This window comes from Rattus norvegicus, chromosome 2 (assembly GCF_021556685.1).
Source record: "Rattus norvegicus strain SHRSP/BbbUtx chromosome 2, alternate assembly SHRSP_T2T, whole genome shotgun sequence".
Classification (NCBI taxonomy): Eukaryota; Metazoa; Chordata; class Mammalia; order Rodentia; family Muridae; genus Rattus; species Rattus norvegicus.
The window spans coordinates 27,319,081-27,337,754 of record NC_141535.1 but is presented as its reverse complement, the minus strand read 5'-3'; the positions used below and the strand labels follow the sequence as shown (position 1 = coordinate 27,337,754).

The 18,674-nt window shown below is 40.9% G+C and overlaps 1 protein-coding gene across 4 annotated transcripts in view; it reads right to left on the bottom strand.

Moving 5' to 3' along the window:
• Ap3b1 (adaptor related protein complex 3 subunit beta 1) overlaps positions 1-18,674 on the bottom strand; it is a 200,184-nt gene that overhangs the window by 139,263 nt on the left and 42,247 nt on the right. For all 4 annotated transcript variants that reach the window (XM_087621633.1, NM_001429216.1, XM_087621631.1 and 1 more), the window contains 4 exons: positions 17,810-17,905; positions 17,134-17,294; positions 12,198-12,264; positions 2,136-2,318 (listed from right to left, as the gene is read on the bottom strand). In XM_087621633.1, coding sequence (XP_087477759.1) covers positions 2,136-2,318; positions 12,198-12,264; positions 17,134-17,294; positions 17,810-17,905 — 507 coding nt within the window. The remainder of the gene's footprint in view (positions 1-2,135; positions 2,319-12,197; positions 12,265-17,133; positions 17,295-17,809; positions 17,906-18,674) is intronic.

Here is an 18,674-nt window from a genome sequence, read left to right as displayed (position 1 = left end):
AATGACGCCCGCCACAGTCAGATGAATGGGTGACAAGGAAATAAGCAACAGTCCAATTCTAATATGCTAGGGATGCTAGGACAGTGACCTATTCTCACACTAACTAAAGTTCATGGAATTAACACGCAAACACAAAGAAAGAATGCAGCCTCTCCTCTCCCAATACATGTATCTCACAAACATACACCTAAGAGTCCAATTTAACTTATCTTTCATTTTGTATAAGGTTCTGTTTTTTCATCTAAAATAAGATGAAATCAAACTCAAGGAGAAAAGTGAGCTACAAAACTTAGTTTTAATAAACGATACATACTTTTAGAAGACGCAGTGCGCTTAGCTCCAGCTTCGCCCGCTAACAAAGAAACAAATCATTTGCATACAGGTACGAGATTGTTTTGAGAATAATATGAAAACAAAGTAAAAATCTCAAGTGTTAACAGTTGTCAAAAAAACATGAATGATGTGGATTCACACAGGAAGGTCATTTAGTAAAAGTCTTCAAACTGAACTCTAGTCAATAATAAATCAAATTAATTTATACAAATAGTAAAGCTTCTTAGATTTAAGTCATATGTAGCATAAGAAACTTTTACACATTGTAGAAAAATGCAACCACTTTACTTACAATAAAGTTAAGGGACTCTACAAGGAGACCCCCACAACAAAAAACCCTAAAGCACAGAGAGCTGGGGTTCAGTGTAGACGCATCTTTTGCTCATGTAAGCCCTAGCTTCGATATACAACACTCCCCAATGGAATCAGAAAAGCAGAGACATAGTGTTCAAGGAGATGAAGATACATAAAAATGTTTTAATCTTTTTATACTAAAACACAAGTCAATGTACAAAAGTTCATGAAATACGTTATAATTATCTATAAGCTATCTACGAGAATATACCCACTTTGTGAAATTTATTTACATTTTCCTCTCAGATTAGTATTACTTTTCATGTTAAAAGCATATGTTGGGTAAAGCTCACAACTGATTTTTCAAGTTTGTAATATTGAGGCCAGAGAGGTAGCTCATTATTGATTAAGAGTGCTTGCTACTGATCCAGAGGACCTGAGTTCAAATCCCAGTTCTGATATACTCGGGAACTGGCACATGTGGAGTGTAAGCATACATCACAATCACACACACACACACACACACACACACACACACACACACTCACTCACATGCACGCACATGCATACACACTGTGAAAGCATATATATATGCACACAAAAATACATTGGTGCACACACATGCACACGTGCAAGAACATGAAAACATACATATATAGGCACATATATGCACATGCATATGTGCACACAGATGTAAACATTCATGAAAACACATGGCATGAACATGAACACATAAACATACAGGTACACATACACACATGCACACTTACACATGCATGCATGTATATATACATATAAACATGCATACATAATATACAGAAATAAAAATAATATCGCATTAAAAATAAGTCAAAAGACAACTGTACTATTATAGTACTGCTTAAGATTCCTTATAAAGTTAAAATTTATATTTGATTTTTGCATAGAAACACCCTATTTGATTTTTGAGTGAGTTCTATTATGAACTATATAATACAATTAAAGTTTCTAAGTTTTAGTGTAAAGAAAATAATAAATTGCTAATACAATCTGCCAACAAAAATAAATTCACTCTATAGGATATTTTACCTATTGATTCCGCACACTTCAAATAAAAAGAAAATATTTTAAAAGTACAAAACTGGGGGAATGAAGTTTAAAGTTCAGCAGCAGTTTACTTTGGAAGTATAGAAGTCAGTCACCCTAAGCAAAGTCATGGTAGAGACTCACTTACCTGCTTTTGCAAATTAGTCTATAAGATAAACAGTGCTCAAAACTGTAAACTCAACTGCAAGTAACAAAAGAAAGCCCCAGGGCTTGCGTCCTAAGAGCAGCCTCTTGCCAAGCATCATATGAAAGATTACACTGGACATATTTAAAGAGGAATCAGTCACCGTCAGAACATGTGACAACAAAATGAGCTCTCACTAAAATGCAGATTTCTGATTCGTTACTGTCTGTTGCACAATTTGTAAAAGTGAATCCACTCCCTTGGTACACTTCCCAAGCAGGAACCAATCAGCACTCACCTCTCTCCAAGGACTAACGAACTGGGTCCGAGCGTATCGTGTTAGCATATGGATTATGACCACCTGCCCCCACTCTTCAACATCAACCAGTAGGTTACAAAGCTTGCGGTAATTCCTGTGGATCAGATCGATTCGATCTGGGCACACCTCTTCAAAAGCCATCACCACACTGCCAGCCACCAGCTAGGAAGAAAGAAATAGTAAGTCATTGAAGTACACTCTGTAGCCATCTAACCTCCTAGTCAGGCAGTCCAGTAACACAGACAACATCAGGACAATCAGACTGAAAGTTTCAGTCACTCAGTTAAAACAAGTGATACAAAGTATCGTTTCCTTGAAGCACTATTAAGTGCTGTAATTAGTATAGAAAATTAACCTTTTTCTTAAGGGAGATAAATCAGGGTTATCTTGTTTCACCCCTTAAATTCTAATATATTGTACATGAATTAAATATTAAAGATTCAGTTTTCTTTTTAAAACAAACTTTAGCTTAATGTAAAGTGGCTTTCTTAGTAAAGACATTTGGAAAGAGAATCAAGGCAGCAACAGCACTGCCAACTTAAACTAAACAGGCACTCACTCAACAGCGGGCTCACATTACAAAGAACACAGGGTGTTTTTAATGGAAACACACTCTAAGTTGTACACATTTTAAACCATTTGTTTTTAGCAATATAATTTATTTTCAAAGAAAATACAGTGAATGAAATGTTAGTCTATCGTGCATAAAGCTCAGAATAATGTATTGCCAAAAGGTGGCAGCTTTTCCCTAGACTACTTAATGAGATCCCAAATGCTGACTTTTGAATTGTCATGCTCTTGGGGGAAACTTGTGGGGGAAACTAAGATTCCTTTACTATCTATAAAGATACAAGGCAAGCAGAATATTTAATATACAAATTTTTCTATATGTATACCATAGATATATGTACAGTTAGCCAATTGTATAACATGGTTTTGAAAAAACACAAATTATTATCATATTCTTCCTAAACACTGTGGATTTTCCTTTTAGTATCTAAAATTTCCCCAATGGCTTTAAAAAAAGCAATTAAATAGAAATATAACTTACTAAAATGGTACTTTTTGAAAAATATTAGCTACAATGATATTCGTGTTTTAAGTGTTTGTCCCTCTACTTGGTTACCATTTAGTTTATTAATATGCAACCAACAACACAATCGAGAGAAAACAGCTCAGAATATAGACCTGCTATTATGCTAAACAAGTTCCAGGCCCTGTGGGGATTTTATGAATTACCAATCAGTATAAACGTGGAGCCGCATTTATTGACTCCAGACCTACCCATGTACTGGTGCCTGCTGGTCCCAGCATGAATGCACCTCAATCGAAAAAGCAAAGAATTGATTATTTGTGTGAGCTAAATAAAAATGCATTATATGTCTAACTTCCTATTCGCTGTTGATATGGGAAGCATGTTAAATGCATGTTTGCAACTCCACATGTTGATGTCTTCTGCATGATTACTCTTCAAATACAGTCACATCAACTTAGGACTTTGGTTATATGCGATTAAAATTAACAATTTAAAAAAGTCTCTTAAGATAACCAAGTCTAGAACATCAAACTATAGAACTAACTCCTATTAGTAAGTGAAAAACATCAATATATTTTATATATAAATTAATTACTATCATCAATAATAAGTGGTAAAGAATGTTAACTTTAAAAACAGGTATATCTTAGAACAATCTGTAAGACTTTTAAGCTTTAGTTTTTATTTTTTAAATGCTATCTAAAAACCAACGTGGTAGACTGTCTTTTCTTTCAAACGGTCAGACACCAGACAACGGAATGGGGTCACCTGCTGCAGGACAGAAGTTTATCACGTCACAGCGATAGCATGTGACTGTGGGGCACGAACACACTACAAACACCACGGTACCGAGGAAGGAAAGGAAGTAGTCAGTTAAGTACACGTAAGGATTCAGGGAACACCAGAGTACAAGACTGGAAAACAGGACACTGTCGTGAACAGCGCTGACCATCTCAGAAACGGACTTCACGGGACTGCTTGCTTGCTTGGTTTAAACAATCTGAGAGCTTTGGATGAACACAAGCAGAAGTGATCATTTGGGTCTATTAAATGTTCAATATCCATAAAACATTGAGAATTAAAATAAAATGATCTACTTAGATTTCAAAACCAAAAATATTGGTTTCCAAAACCCAAACAGTTAATTCCCATCTCCTGAGTCAATAGCAGCTTTTCACGCAGTGGAGTAAATCACTCCACCGAGGCTGCAGGCAGCTCGTCAGATTCAAACGCGGCTTTCCATTTATGTATTTTTTATATTAAAGCAATAAACGTGGTTCATTTATCTCCCCTTGGTTGCCACGTTTTTCTGTGCTGTTGCTATGAACTTCAGCCATTAGCTGTGCTCCAAGGTAAACTACATGAACCATCAACAAAAGTGACATCCCATCTATGGAGTTCATATTTTCTCTAGATTATCTATGCTAGTTGACAAGCTGGTAATGAAAAAAATCACACTAAGCAAATGGTTCCTCTAATAACAATAAATTTTCTATAAAATTATGAAGGGTACAAAACGTTTCCTTGCATCTATTTTGTCATGAATTCTAATGAACATTACAAAAATCTGAGTGCTGGGTCATCACAAGAAGTGTATCACGGCTTGATTGATAAGATGGTGTAAGTTAGCCAATTCTGCCAAGATCTCCTTCCCTTAAATTAATGGCTATCCAACCTGCCCTAATCATACAGCCCAAATGATATTCCCCTTCTTATTTCAATTTTCTTGAGGCATGGAAAATAGGGAAGATCAGTCATTTATCTTCTAATAGCTGGATAATAGATCCATCACAATAAAACATCTGCACGAATCGGGGGGTGGGCTTTCCTCTTCTCCCCAGAACAGTGAGGTTTCACCAGCATTGAATCAATAACTTAGAAAATGGTATCTTGCCCCTGCAGTTTGACTTTGAGCTATCAGTCTGTTCATTAAACAGTTCTGTATGAAAGTCAAGGGAACTTTGAGTCATCAAAAATTCATAAGCAACTCTGCTTTTTGGAAAGCGTTAATGTCGTTTGTCTTCCTAAGAAACATAAATGCTTTTGATAAGGTTTCCTTAACATTTACTTGAGGAAAATAAGTAGCCCCTTGCCTTCCCGACATTCTAAATGTCCGGTTCTGTGTGTTCAATGCTCAGCAAATATTAACTTCTTTACTTCAAAGAAAAGAAACAACCGTGATAGACTTAAGAATCCACTTGTAAGGAAACACCTGGGAGGGTTTGTAGTAACGTAGATTGTGCTAACATAATGAAAGTGGCATGAATCCAGAAAGATGTAACAAAAAGTACAACAAGAAACACTGTAACCACTGACTGGACATGACAAATATATAGGCAAAATGTTCCTTTCTAATTCTTCTGATTGTAGTTGTGAGCTTTCTAAATGTCTTTGTAAACACAAAGGTGCCTTCAAATGATTGCAACCTAAATGACACTACCGTGCTTGCCCCGCTGTTACCAGAACTATGGGCCTAGATCCAAAATGGTTTCTTTTTTTTAAAAGCCACACACTTGTCTTTTTGCAGTCATAGGCTACTCACACACGAAAGATCTGGGAGAGCTCATTAAAAACCAATCATAGGCTAAGAAAAGCAAAAGAACATATCTCCCCAAATCAACTGAGCTTAAATAAACAAGTTTTAAATACAGCAATATCTTTCATATCCTGTACTTTCAGTAACATAAAAACCCCCATTACAATGATCCCCATATTGTACCAGCGAATAAACTCAAAATGCAGAAATGATTAGATTGACTCATTTGATTGGGAAATTTTTAAATGTATGTTATTTGTGATTCTTTGTTAGTTAAAAATTTATTTTCACATCTCACACACATGTGTCATGCTCTGACACTGCATGCTCACTGTCCTCTTACCCTCCTCCACTGAAGCCCTTCTTCCCAGCAAGCCACCCTCATATTTCATGAGGAGTTTTTCCCCCTGGGGGGAAGGGAATCCATGCTTCTTTCTTAATTTTAGATGTTACCATTAATATTATAAATACAAGGGGGAATGTACCTATCTTCTCTTAATAGAGTATCGCACACAACCAAAAACACAAGTTAATAAATACCTGTGTTGATATTAAAATACATTTGTAATCTTTCCATAGTCGATTATAATCACACAAAAGAGGAATCACCAGAGAACATTCTTAAGGACTGCTTAAATACTAGTTAGACAAGTTAATGGTACATAGGCCAAGGAGAAGAAGAATACTAGTTAAATACTAGTTAGACAAGTTAATGGTACATAGGCCAAGGAGAAGAATGAGGCTGAGGGTTTAGCTCACTCAGAAGATGCTAGCCTTGTAAGGACGGGAGCCCGGGCTCAATCTCCAAAACTGTCCTGAAGACAGCCATGCACAAAGGCACAAGGCTACATAAACAGGGATGCACTGTGTAGGTAAACAGAGAATTGACCCCCACAATGTCTTCTGACCTCTCCCCATGTGCTCTGACACATGGTGCACTCCTACATACACACACACACACACACACACACACACACACACAATAATCTCTCCAAAAACTTATAACGTAATAGAGGAAAGGGGGAAGGGGACGGATTGCTACAAGATCTATCTCACAACAGTATGAGAACGTCTGCTCCTCTCCACCAAAAGCCATCAAATGCAACAACCTCAAAACTGCAGGACCGTCCTCACAGAGAAGGTGCTGCTGCACCACAACCCTGTCGGCTACTGCAACAAACTCCCAGCCTGCTCACGGCATGGGACACAATTAACCCAAGTCTGACAAAAGGCAGACCCACAGCGACTGAACCGCTCACCACCATCCTCAGTAAAACTGAAGTAAAAGGAAATTAAGACACAGCGTTAAGATGAAGTAGACGCCCTCGAAGAAGCATGAGAAGATAGAAAAGAGCAACATAAATCAAAATTCAAAACCAGAATAAAAATTACCAAAAGGAATCAAGTACTAGTTAAGTGAAACCTAGGAAGACTGAAAGGGGGTAGTCAGGTGAAGGGAAGAGATCACCGGGACAAAACCACCATGGGATCTTAATAAACACCACTGAAGAAAAGCGAGGGAACAGATAGAGAAAGAAACAGCAAAGACGGCCGGCTTTACCACACAGCAGGCAGGGAGGCACCTTCTACAAACAGGTTCCTGAGGGAGAGAATGACAGCTCATAAACCTGCTACTTAAACTAGAATCGCACAGAAAAACATCTCGCTAGAAATAAGCAGTTCTACGCGTGCCCACCAGCACCCAGGGAACCTAAGTATAACCCCAAGCATCTTATCCAACTGCCACAGTTGAACACTAAAGAGAAAGTCTTCAGGCCCAGCCTGCTATGTAATGTGGACTTGGTCACTTCATCCAGAGCAGCGCTTCTCACCCTTCCTAAAGCTGAGACGTCAATGATTCCTCGTGCTGTGCTGGCCCCAACCATACAGTTATTTTCACTGCTACTTCATAACTGTAGTCTTGCCACATCTATGAATCATGCTGCAAACATCTGATATGCATGTATCGTGCCCCACAGGTTGAGAACCACTGATACAGATGAACACAAGGTAGAGATGCTCATCATCCCCACCACTGCTAAGGGCTGCGGAGGAGACAGTAAATCATGCACAAAAAACTTAAACGCTAACAGTGCGGAAAATGATAGAAAACTCTAACTTCAGGTATTGGGTATTTTACAAGAAAACAATAAAAAAGAATGGGAAAAATAATATATATTATGAAATATACAAATTATTATATATAATATTAAATAAATAATAAGAATAATTCAGCAAAGATACAGGATTAAAAAAACAAGCAGAGAGGCTAGAGAAATGGGTCAGTGGTTAAGAGTTTGTGCTGTCCTTGCAGGAGACCTAAGCTCAGATGCCAGGATCTAAGTTCAGATTAGTCACCTCCATCAAGAGTTCACAACCACCTGTAACTCTCGTTCCAAGAAACCCAGTGATGCCTTCTGGCTTTCATGAATACTGAACCACACATACCCACACAACACACATACATAATCATAAATAATGAAAATGAATCTTCTAAAAACTTACAATCAGAAAAATAGAATTTTAAAATATTAGCACCGTTAAGTTCAAGAATATGAGAAAGCAACTTGTGTTCACTGTCACACTTGAGAACTAGGACTAAATATAAAAAGCACCAATCCAATACCTAATCTGGAGGTAAGTTCCTCTCCCAGGAGCCCACCAAGGAGTGTGCACACTCTCATCCTTTACATTCTGGGCTGAGCACTAAAGTAATCTACTGGAGTTCAGGGAAGATGTTCGCTACTATGGAAGGAAAGAGCTAGAAAGAATTGTACTGTTATACTATAGAGACAGTCAAAGTCTTACACAGAAAGAAAATAGACACATATGTATTTAATTTTTTAAGTAAACACACTATATAGTACTTTAGGAGAAATGACTGAATTGTAACATATATCCCCAAACCCAGAACTCCCTGTGAACAGTGAGTCTGAAAAGAAACAAACACCTCCAGAAAATAGAACCAGACACTATGAACTAATCACCAAACACCAAACACCTACTAAAGATACCTATACGGTATTTCCCCTTCTTTTGGAAATAAACAGACAGGAATCAATAGCTGGCAATCAAATTCACAATGAATTGTGTCCACTACACTCCTTTCTGACCCATCTACTTCTCAGACAGAATATTTTTTAACACCTTATCCTGTAGAATCAGCTGAAGATTTTGCATACAATGGCTACTTCCACTCAAAACAACGATATGAATTAGAAACTTCAAACCCTTAGAGACACAGTGGAACATAAAACACTCAATTCCAAAGCTAAGGCTGTAGCTCAGACCCATGACAATATGACGCAGCCTGGCCGGCATGGTGTGATCCCAGCACGGGAGATCAAGGGAGGAGGATCACAAGTTCAAGACAGAAGGGCTGCAGCCAATTCAAGGCTAGCCTGGTCTCCAGAGCAACCCTGAAGCCAACAGGAAAAAACAGGGGAGGGAGCACACCCTCTCTGGACCGGTAAGTGTGCACAGGCAAGCTTTGTTTTAGGATAGCCTCCAAACTGTACTGTTTTTCTTCTCATCATTTGTGTTGTAATAGTTGTTTCAAGACAAGATCTCACAGTAGCCTGGAACTCCCAGACAAGGCTGGCCTCATACTCACAGAGATCTGCATGCCTCTGCCTCCCTAGGACTGAGACTAAAAGTGTATACCACAATACCCAGCTGCTTCCAGATTTCTTTTAAGGCTAGGGTGGAGCAGAAATAATGGTAAGCTACATGTAAATTAAGGAACTGTTCTTCTAAGTCTCTCTATTCTACCGTATGTAGCAAATATCCTATGGACAAAAGAAAACACATACTTTTAAAACTAGAATTAAGTTATCTGAGTATCTGAGTTATCAAACAGGCTTTATATTTGGATCCCTGAGGCAGACAACAGGCATGTCATATATAACAGAAAGAAGCATGATTTCTCTCAACTGACTTAATAAGTCCGTCTATATTTGATACCACCTACATGTCAACTACGCGTAGAAGTGCAGTGAAGACCACTAATACATGCTACCCTGAAGAAGCTTCGATGGCATAGGAATGGAACCCAATGACTGCTATGCATACTAGGACAGTGTAATGATTCTGTCAAGATAAGCGGGGAAGGCTTAAAGGACATGGAGTATTTAGTAAAATACTCATTTAGTGCTGACAACACAGGGGGAATGAAAAACACAAAAAGAAAACCAAGTAAAACAGGAGCTAGGAACTCAACTGATTCAAGTAACACAGCACTAGGTGTGAGTGAATCTACTGTCCCAGTGAGAAGGCGGTTACTGGAGGGTTTGACTAAAGTCAAAAGGCATCTATACCCCACCTATAGAAGTCAACTAGATCAGAAAATGCAATTTGAATCTGGAGGTCTGGAAAACGAAAGTGAAAAACACTGAGAACTAGGATGACTGCACACCAAACAAGGGGCACTGTCACTAAATAGAGGAACAGCCATTCTATTAATAATAAGATAAAGTTATTATAAACATGCACAGCCACATCAGAACTCCTAAGTAGGCACGGCAAGCACAGAGAGAACGGAAGAGAAAGCCCAACACCCCACTTTTCAGTACCACAGCAAGCATGGGCCAGCAAGCAGCTCACAGGTAAAGGTGCTTACCACTAAGCCTGACAACCATGACTTCAGTTCTAAGGCCAGAACCCACGTGGTGGGAGAGGAAACCAAATCTTCAAGTATTCCTATGACCACAAACTGCACGGCAGGTGTGCCCGCACACATACATATATATGCGCACATACAAAATAAATAAGTATAATCCTTCTTTAAAAGCCATAGCAACAAAGAAACAAAGTTTGAACACAGACCTAGTATACATTTATGAAACACTCTACCTTACAAAGAACACAATCTACTCAACTGAACACTGCACCTTGTCAAGCACAAACCATGTGTTAATCCATAAGCTAACAGAGCCAATAACATGGAGCCCTTCCGGGAGCAATGGTCCATGATCCCTAGCATGGCCTATGAACACCTCCTAGGCAGTTCTGAGTTGTAAAACGTAGATACAGAAGCCATATCAAAGACAACAGCAGACTGCCTCCAAGTTCACAACCCCTAGATCACCGTACTCCTTAGTCTTGTCATTTTGCCAATGCACACATAAACTGAGCGTGGAAAAGGGATGCAGGTAGATATACATATTTTCAAAAGATTACTCATTTTAATTAGAGCTATATCACTCAGAAACAAAACTGAGCCTTCTTCAAGTAGGAGATTCTTTTGGGGAAGAAACATTTTGAGAAATGTTTTGGTACATCTAGGAAATTTCTAGAAGCTGGGCACAACAGAGTACGCCTGTAACGCTGGCCCGTGAGAAGCTGCACTCACACTGATATGAAGTAGAGATCTGCCTGAGCTACATGAGACCCTGTCCAAAACACCAACCAACCAACCAACCAGTCAACCAACCAACCACCCTACCAGCCAACTAGCCAACCAGCCAGCCAACCAACCAACCAGCCAACCAGCCAACCAACCAACCAGCCAACCAACCAACCAGTCAACCAACCAGTCAACCAGCCAACTAACCAACCAGCCAACCAACCAACCAACCAACCAACCAGCCAACCAACCAGCCAACCAACCAACCAGCCAACCAGCCAACCAACCAACCAGCCAACCAACAAGCCAGCCAACCAACCAGCCAACCAACCAACCAACCAACCAACCATCCAACCAACCAGCCAACCAACCAGCCAACCAACCAGCCAACCAACCAACCAGCCAACCAACCAACCAACCAACCAACCAGCCAACCAACCAGCCAACCAACCAACCAACCAACCAACCAGCCAACCAACCAGCCAACCAACCAACCAGCCAACCAGCCAGCCAACCAACCAACCAGCCAACCAACCAACCAGCCAACCAGCCAGCCAACCAACCAACCAGCCAACCAACCAACCAACCAACCAACCAGCCAACCAGCCAGCCAACCAACCAGCCAACCAACCAACCAGCCAACCAACCAGCCAACCAACCAGCCAACCAACCAGCCAACCAACCAGCCAACCAACCAACCAGCCAACCAGCCAACCAGCCAACCAACCAGCCAACCAACCAAACGACAGCAAGGACAAAGAAGAAAGAACGTTCTTTTATACATCTCTGTTTCCCAGTTTGTCTTTAATACTCATTTTGGTTTAGTTTGGGGTTGTTGCTGTTGTTATTTTCATTTTGTTTTTATATAGGGTCTCATTCTGTAGCCCTGGCCAACCAGGAACTCACTATGTACGCCAGGCTGGCTTCAAACTCAGAGATCATCTGCTTCTCTCCTGTAAGTGTTGGGATTAAAGGTGTGGGCCAATGTGCCCAGTTTTAATATTTAGACATGAGCTACTAATAATTCTATCACTACAGGACCAATAAAAATGGCTTTAGCAAATCCACCAAGGAAGACGGTGTGAAATAAACCCAGCGTCCTTGGTCTGAGAAGACAGGACTCACCGTGCTCTTATCCTTCAGGAGTTTCTCGATGACCTCAATCAGCATCTCCTTCTGCTCAGGGTCAAGACTGCAGTGATGAAAAGAGAGAAAGAATTACATAATACATAAATAATAACCCCCAAGTGGTTACTGACATTAATTCTAGCACTCAGTGGCTCTCGTCACGTCAAGAGAACTGAGGAGTTCTAAGAGCATGGGGAGGGGGTGGGGACTGCTAGTCACTGAGTGACTCTAACACTGCTCACCTTAACTAGGCCACCCGAGCCAGCTGGAGAACGTTAAGGAATAGGTGAAAGCACCTGACTGGAGACCTTTGTAATCTCATGGCGTAAGGGAAGGACAGTAAACGTTTTTAACTAAGAGTGTGTAAGTGCCAAAAGCAAAAAGAGTGTTTCTAAGGAAGCCCTAATTGTGTTACCCTGCTAATGGGGACATGCATCATGAAGCTGTCATCTAAACCCAAGGGTGAGTGCGAGGCTGGACTATGTGGAAACATCTGGTGGGAAAATGCAGTCAGTGCTAAAATTGGCAAAGTGGGGACAAAAGAGAGTGAGCGGTGAGCTGCAGCCACTGCTAGGTGCACTTTTAAACCACTGCTGTGACTTCATGTTTCTGCTTTCAAAGGCAAAGGTAGGTCCTTTGTTACATGCATTTATTTGGGGGAAGTTTCCACATGTGCCCTGACCTGCAAGTGGCAGTCAAAAGGTAACTAACTATTTGGCATATGGTATGCTGGTCACAAGTGCACACATTTACAGGAGAGCCCAGGGCTGAGAGCACACCAGAAACAAGCCTGGTCTCCAAGGGGACTGCAGAGCAGATGGTAGTGACAGAAAGGAGTAAACACTGTGACACACAACCTTATCTACATGGTATGTTTTCACAAAGATCAAGATATTATATAAGGGGCTGGGGATTTAGCTCAGTGGTAGAGCGCTTGCCTAGGAAGCACAAGGCCCTGGGTTCGGTCCCCAGGTCCAAAAAAAAAGAACCAAGAAAAAAAGATATTATACGATATCTGCTAAGATATCAACAGCTAGAGAGATGGCTCGATGGTTAACAACACTGGATGCTCTTCCAAAGGATTCAACTTCAACTCCCGGCATCCACTTGGCTATTCACAGAATCCATCCTGAATCCACACCTTCTTATGGCTTCCACAAGCACTATGTTCACACACTACAGACACAGATATATATGAGCAAAACAACCATACACATAAAATAAAATTACAAGTAAAAATATTTTAGATACTATATAACAAGACCCTGGCTTCAACAACAACAACAACAACAACAACAACCACAACAACAACAACAACAACCACAACAACAACAACCACAACAACAACAACAACAACAACAACAACAACAACCTGGCTGGAGAGATGGCTCAGCGGTTAAGAGCACTGACTGCTCTTCCAGAGGTCCTGAGTTCAATTCCCAGCAACCACATGGTGGCTCACAACCATCTGTAATGGGATCTGATGCCCTCTTCTGGTGTGTCTGAGGACAGCTACAGTGTACTCATATATAATAAATAAATAAATAAATAAATAAATAAATAAATAAATAAATAAATAAATCTTAAAAGAAAAAAAAAAGAAAAAAGAATCACACTCCACAAGTGAGCAACAGAAACATAAGACAGAAAGGAGTTGTAAGCAAAACACATGAAATTCTATTATGTAGTAAATAAGAGGTAGGGGAAGGCGTGACTGTGTTTCACATATGTGTGGGTACAGTTGCACACACCTGCATATACACATATGAAGGCCAGAGGAGGAGGCTGGGTGTCTTCCTGAAGGGTTCTATGCCTTGGTGCCTTGAGACAAGGTCTCTTGCTGAAGCAGTCACTCACCATCTGGCTAAGCTGGCTGGCTAACAAGTTCCCAGGAGCTACTGCTCTCTATTCTCCCCTCCCCCACCATGACATACCTAGTCTTGTAAAACCTTGGCTGCTGGGGATTTGTACTTAGGCACTCATGCCCCATACACACTGAGCCATCCCCCAAGTCCTCTATTGTCTGGAAATGCATACATACGTGCGCATGTATAAAACACATTATACAACTGAATGCCAATTCTGATTATTTTGAAGTTATGACACCTATAAATAACACAGGTCCTAATAAGCTCAGAACTCAAAGGTCTTCAAAGGTCTGTATAACCAACACAAAGGTAAATGTGTACACGTATTACTTGTAAGGGAAAAACAGCCAAATTAATTTACTAGAAAAACAGGCTAATCATCAGAGCTTAAAAAGGAATAAATGAATGAAAAGTATCTCTGGTGATATGATAACTAACCCCCAAAATTCCACCAGGAACTCCTACAGTTCATAAACCATGTTAGTAAAGTAGGTGGATATAAGATTAACTTTAAAAAATCAGTAGCCCTTTTATACAAACAACAAACAGACTGAGGAAGAAATCAGGGGAACAGCACCATTCACAAGAGCCACAAACAATATGAAATGTCTTAGGGATAACTAACCAAGCAAGGGAAAGACTTGCATGACAAACACTTCAAGTCTTAGAAGAACGAAACTGAATCGGCAGATTCAATGCAATCCCCAACAAACTTCCAACACAATTATCTACAGACCTTAAAAGAACAATACTTAATCTCATATGAAAAAACAAAAAACACAAGAGCTAAACAATCCTCAAAGGAACATCCTGACGCATGGTCGCTCCGACTGAAGGCTGTAGAGCCAGAGTGGTAAGAACTGCATGGTACTGGCACAACCAGACAGCATGAGCAATGGAGCCGAACCAAAGACCCAGATGTAATCCACATGCCTACACACACGTCACATGTGGTAAAGAAGCCAGAAATACAAAAAGGAAATAGAGAGAATCTTTAACAAAATGGCTGGTCTGACTGGACATCTGCATGTAAAAAAATACAAACAGATCCATCTATCACCCTACACAAAACTCAAGTCCAGGTGGATCAAAGACTACAACACAAAACCAGGTATAGAAGAGAAATAGAAGACAAAGTGGGAATAGCCTTGAACACATTGGCATAGGAGACAACTCCCTGAACAGAACACCAATGGCTCAGGCACTAGGATCAACAACTAATAAATGGGACCTCATGAAACTGAAAAGCTTCTGTAAGCCAAGGATGCCATTAATAGGACAAAATGGCAGCCTACAGAGTGGAAAAAAGATCTTTACCAACTCCACATATGACAGAGGGTTAATATCCAAAATATATAAAGAACTCAAAAAACTAGACATCAACAAACCAAATAATCCAATTTAAAAATGGGGTACAGAGATAAACAGAGAATTCTCAACAGAGGAATCCCAAATGGCTGAGAAACACTTAAATAAATGTCCAACATCCATACACATCCGGAAATGCAAATCAAAAACCTCTGAGATTCCACCTTACATCTGTCAGAATGGCTAAGATCAGAAACACAAGTGACAGCTCGTGTCGGCAAAGAAAACACTCCTCTACTGCTGGTGGGAGTGTAATCCTATACTCTGGAAGTCAATACGGCAGTGTCTCGGAACAGAAAACTGATCAATCTCAAGACCCAGCCACACCACTCCTGGACACATACCCAAAGGATACTCCATCCCACCCAAGGACATTTGCTCAGCCACATTCACTGCAGCTTTATTCGTAATAGCCAGAGACTGTAAACAGTCTAGAAGTGCCTCAAGGGAAGAATGGCTAGAGAAAATGCGGAACATTTACACAATGGAGTATTACATTTACACAATGGAGTATTACATTTACACAATGGAGTATTACATTTACACAATGGAGTATTACATTTACACAATGGAGTATTACATTTACACAATGGAGTATTACATTTACACAATGGAGTATTACATTTACACAATGGAGTATTACTCGTCCATTAAAAAAAAAAATGACATCATGAAAGTTGCAAGCAAATGGATGGAACTAGAAAAGATCATCCTACCCCGCACCCAGAAAGGCAACCGTGTTATGCACTCACTTACAGTGGATTATTAGCTACAAAGTATACTCCTCAGGCCCAGAGAGGCTAAGTAACAAGGAAGGCTCCAGATGAGGAAATGTGGATCTCCCTGGAAGGGGAAACAGATTTTGCAGGTGGATTGGGGGGCAGGTGGGGATGGGAACAGGTTGGGGTAGGGAGATAGGAGAGAATACTAGGCCTACAATCTGTCCTGCCTATAAGGTGTGCTGAGGTCATGGTGGTGCAGAACTTGTGGCAGTGGCCAACCAATCACTGACCCAAGGAAGCCAGCTCCACCAGAGGGAGCCCATGCTTGACATTACCTGAATGGAACCAGAGGGAGGGCCGCCTCTGAGAAAAAGAATAGAACCAAACATGACGGGCCAAAAAAAAAAGAGTCAATGAAATTCTAATGATATTCTGCTATCCACCAAGATCAGTGACTAATCCAATTGTCATCAAAAGGACATCATTCAGCAACTGAGAGCATGACCACCACCACCCCCAGCAGGGCTCACTGAGGCTCAGAGAGACTGAAGTGACAAGCACAGACCCTGTATGGGTCTGACTAAGTCCTCTGCATAGGCCTTATGGTTGTGAGGCCTGGTGTTCTCATGGGACTCCCAACAGTGAAGTGGAGGGTGTCTTTGACTCTTTTGCCTGCTCTTGGGACCCTTGTCCTCCTAATGGGTTGCCTCGTCCAGCCTTGAAATGAGGCCTGTGCCTAGTCTTTCTGTAACTTATTAGGCCCATGTTCCCTGGGAGGCCTGCTCTTTTATTTAAGGGAAAATGAGGCCGTGTGGATTTGAGGGAGAGGGAAGGTGGGGAGAGGGACTGGAAGGAGTGGAGGAAGGGGAAACTGTGGTCCGGATATAATGTCTGAGAGAAGAAGAAAAGAAAAACTAAAACAGAAGCCATCTTATCTTTACTATAACTGTGTCTAGCTTACAGTGGTCTACCTACCTGTACAGCTTCTGGATAGCATGGGCTGCATTCTTCCTAACATAGGGCGACAGGTCAGCTGATGCCTCCTTGATAGCCAGCATCATGACAGGCACGATAATCGGCACTCTAATACTTGACAAAACTCTCAAGGCACTTGCGCGGATTAGTTGATTTGGGTCCTAAAACAGTGAAAATACCCATCAAAATTTCAAGTTTGTACTTTCAAAGACACCTGCATGAGAGCTAGCAGGTGCTACAGAGCTTAATCCTCACAGCAGCAGCGAAACAGTGTTTTAAAGACAGGAGGTGAGTCCGAGGCTAGTTTACTATTTACTACTATGGGGACGAGGCTTTAATTGTTCATAGTAAAATGCATCATCAATTTAAATGTGTCCTCTGTAAATGTCCCACTGTCTTGTCTCTGTACCGCTGGTACATGATAAATAGTCCTTCGATCCACGACAATGACTGAACACACATAGAGAAACAAAGCTGCTACTTTTGTGGCAAGGATCCACGTGGTGATATAGAAATCATTTTCTAAGGCTACTGAATTGCACTCTGGGAAGCCCTTTAACTCTTTCGAGCCATAGCTAGGCAATTTAGAAGATTATTGTCCCATTCCTTAAAGGGACACACCTTCAACTGTGTAGACACCTTGGCGCTGTTCGCCTGCTCGCCCGCACTGATTTACCTTCAAAGCACGCTGGAAAGTGCTTATGGACAGGAGAGCCAAGTCCTGCTGTTCCTCAGCGTATCGGACGAGGTAAACATACACCAGCTTCTTGATCTATTTGAAGAGGGAAAAAAAGTCATTCACTCCTACCAGGACGAAAATTTAAAACTCAATATTTCATATACCAAAATCCATTCTCAATTTTCCTCAAGTAAGAAAGCGAATCTGGTCGCAGCTTAAACTGTAAAGCAGACACTGTTTTGTGTATAATTACACCAGTGAAAGAAAAAGGCTTGTCAAATAAGGTTGTGAGGAGTCACTAAGAAGGTTTATACCAAAATATCAACTAACTGGCAAAAAAAAAAAAAAGAGCTAAAACTCAAAGATACGTGTAAATGTGTAAATAACGTGGCCATGAGTATGTGATGTGGGAGCTCGTTTCCTGGTCTGTCAGACGGCCCAGGTCCTCACACGGCAGCAGTCCCACTCCAGTGTGTGCACTACATGGTACTTTCAGCGGAGCAAGGACAGTACATGAGAATAAGAACCCCAAAGGCACTAGACTGATGGTGCTCTGCGCCTCTTCAAAGGAAAGTAATGAGGTTTACAGCCTCTCCTCCCCTGAAACACTCCCTGGTGATGGCAGACGAGGAGGAGGAGGTGCCGGTGCCCATGCTGGCACTGCTGGAGGTAGCGGAGGAGGAGGAGAAGGAAGTGGAGTAGGAAGCAGAGATGGATATGGTGGTGGCAGTATTAACAAGAACGCTGCCAAGCACACGCTACCACCAAGTTTTCAGTCCCTGGTTCCTCTTGATACCACACGGTTTTAGGTTCCTTCTCTGCGCCATTTGTTCCTTAAACACACAAACATACAGTGCCTCTG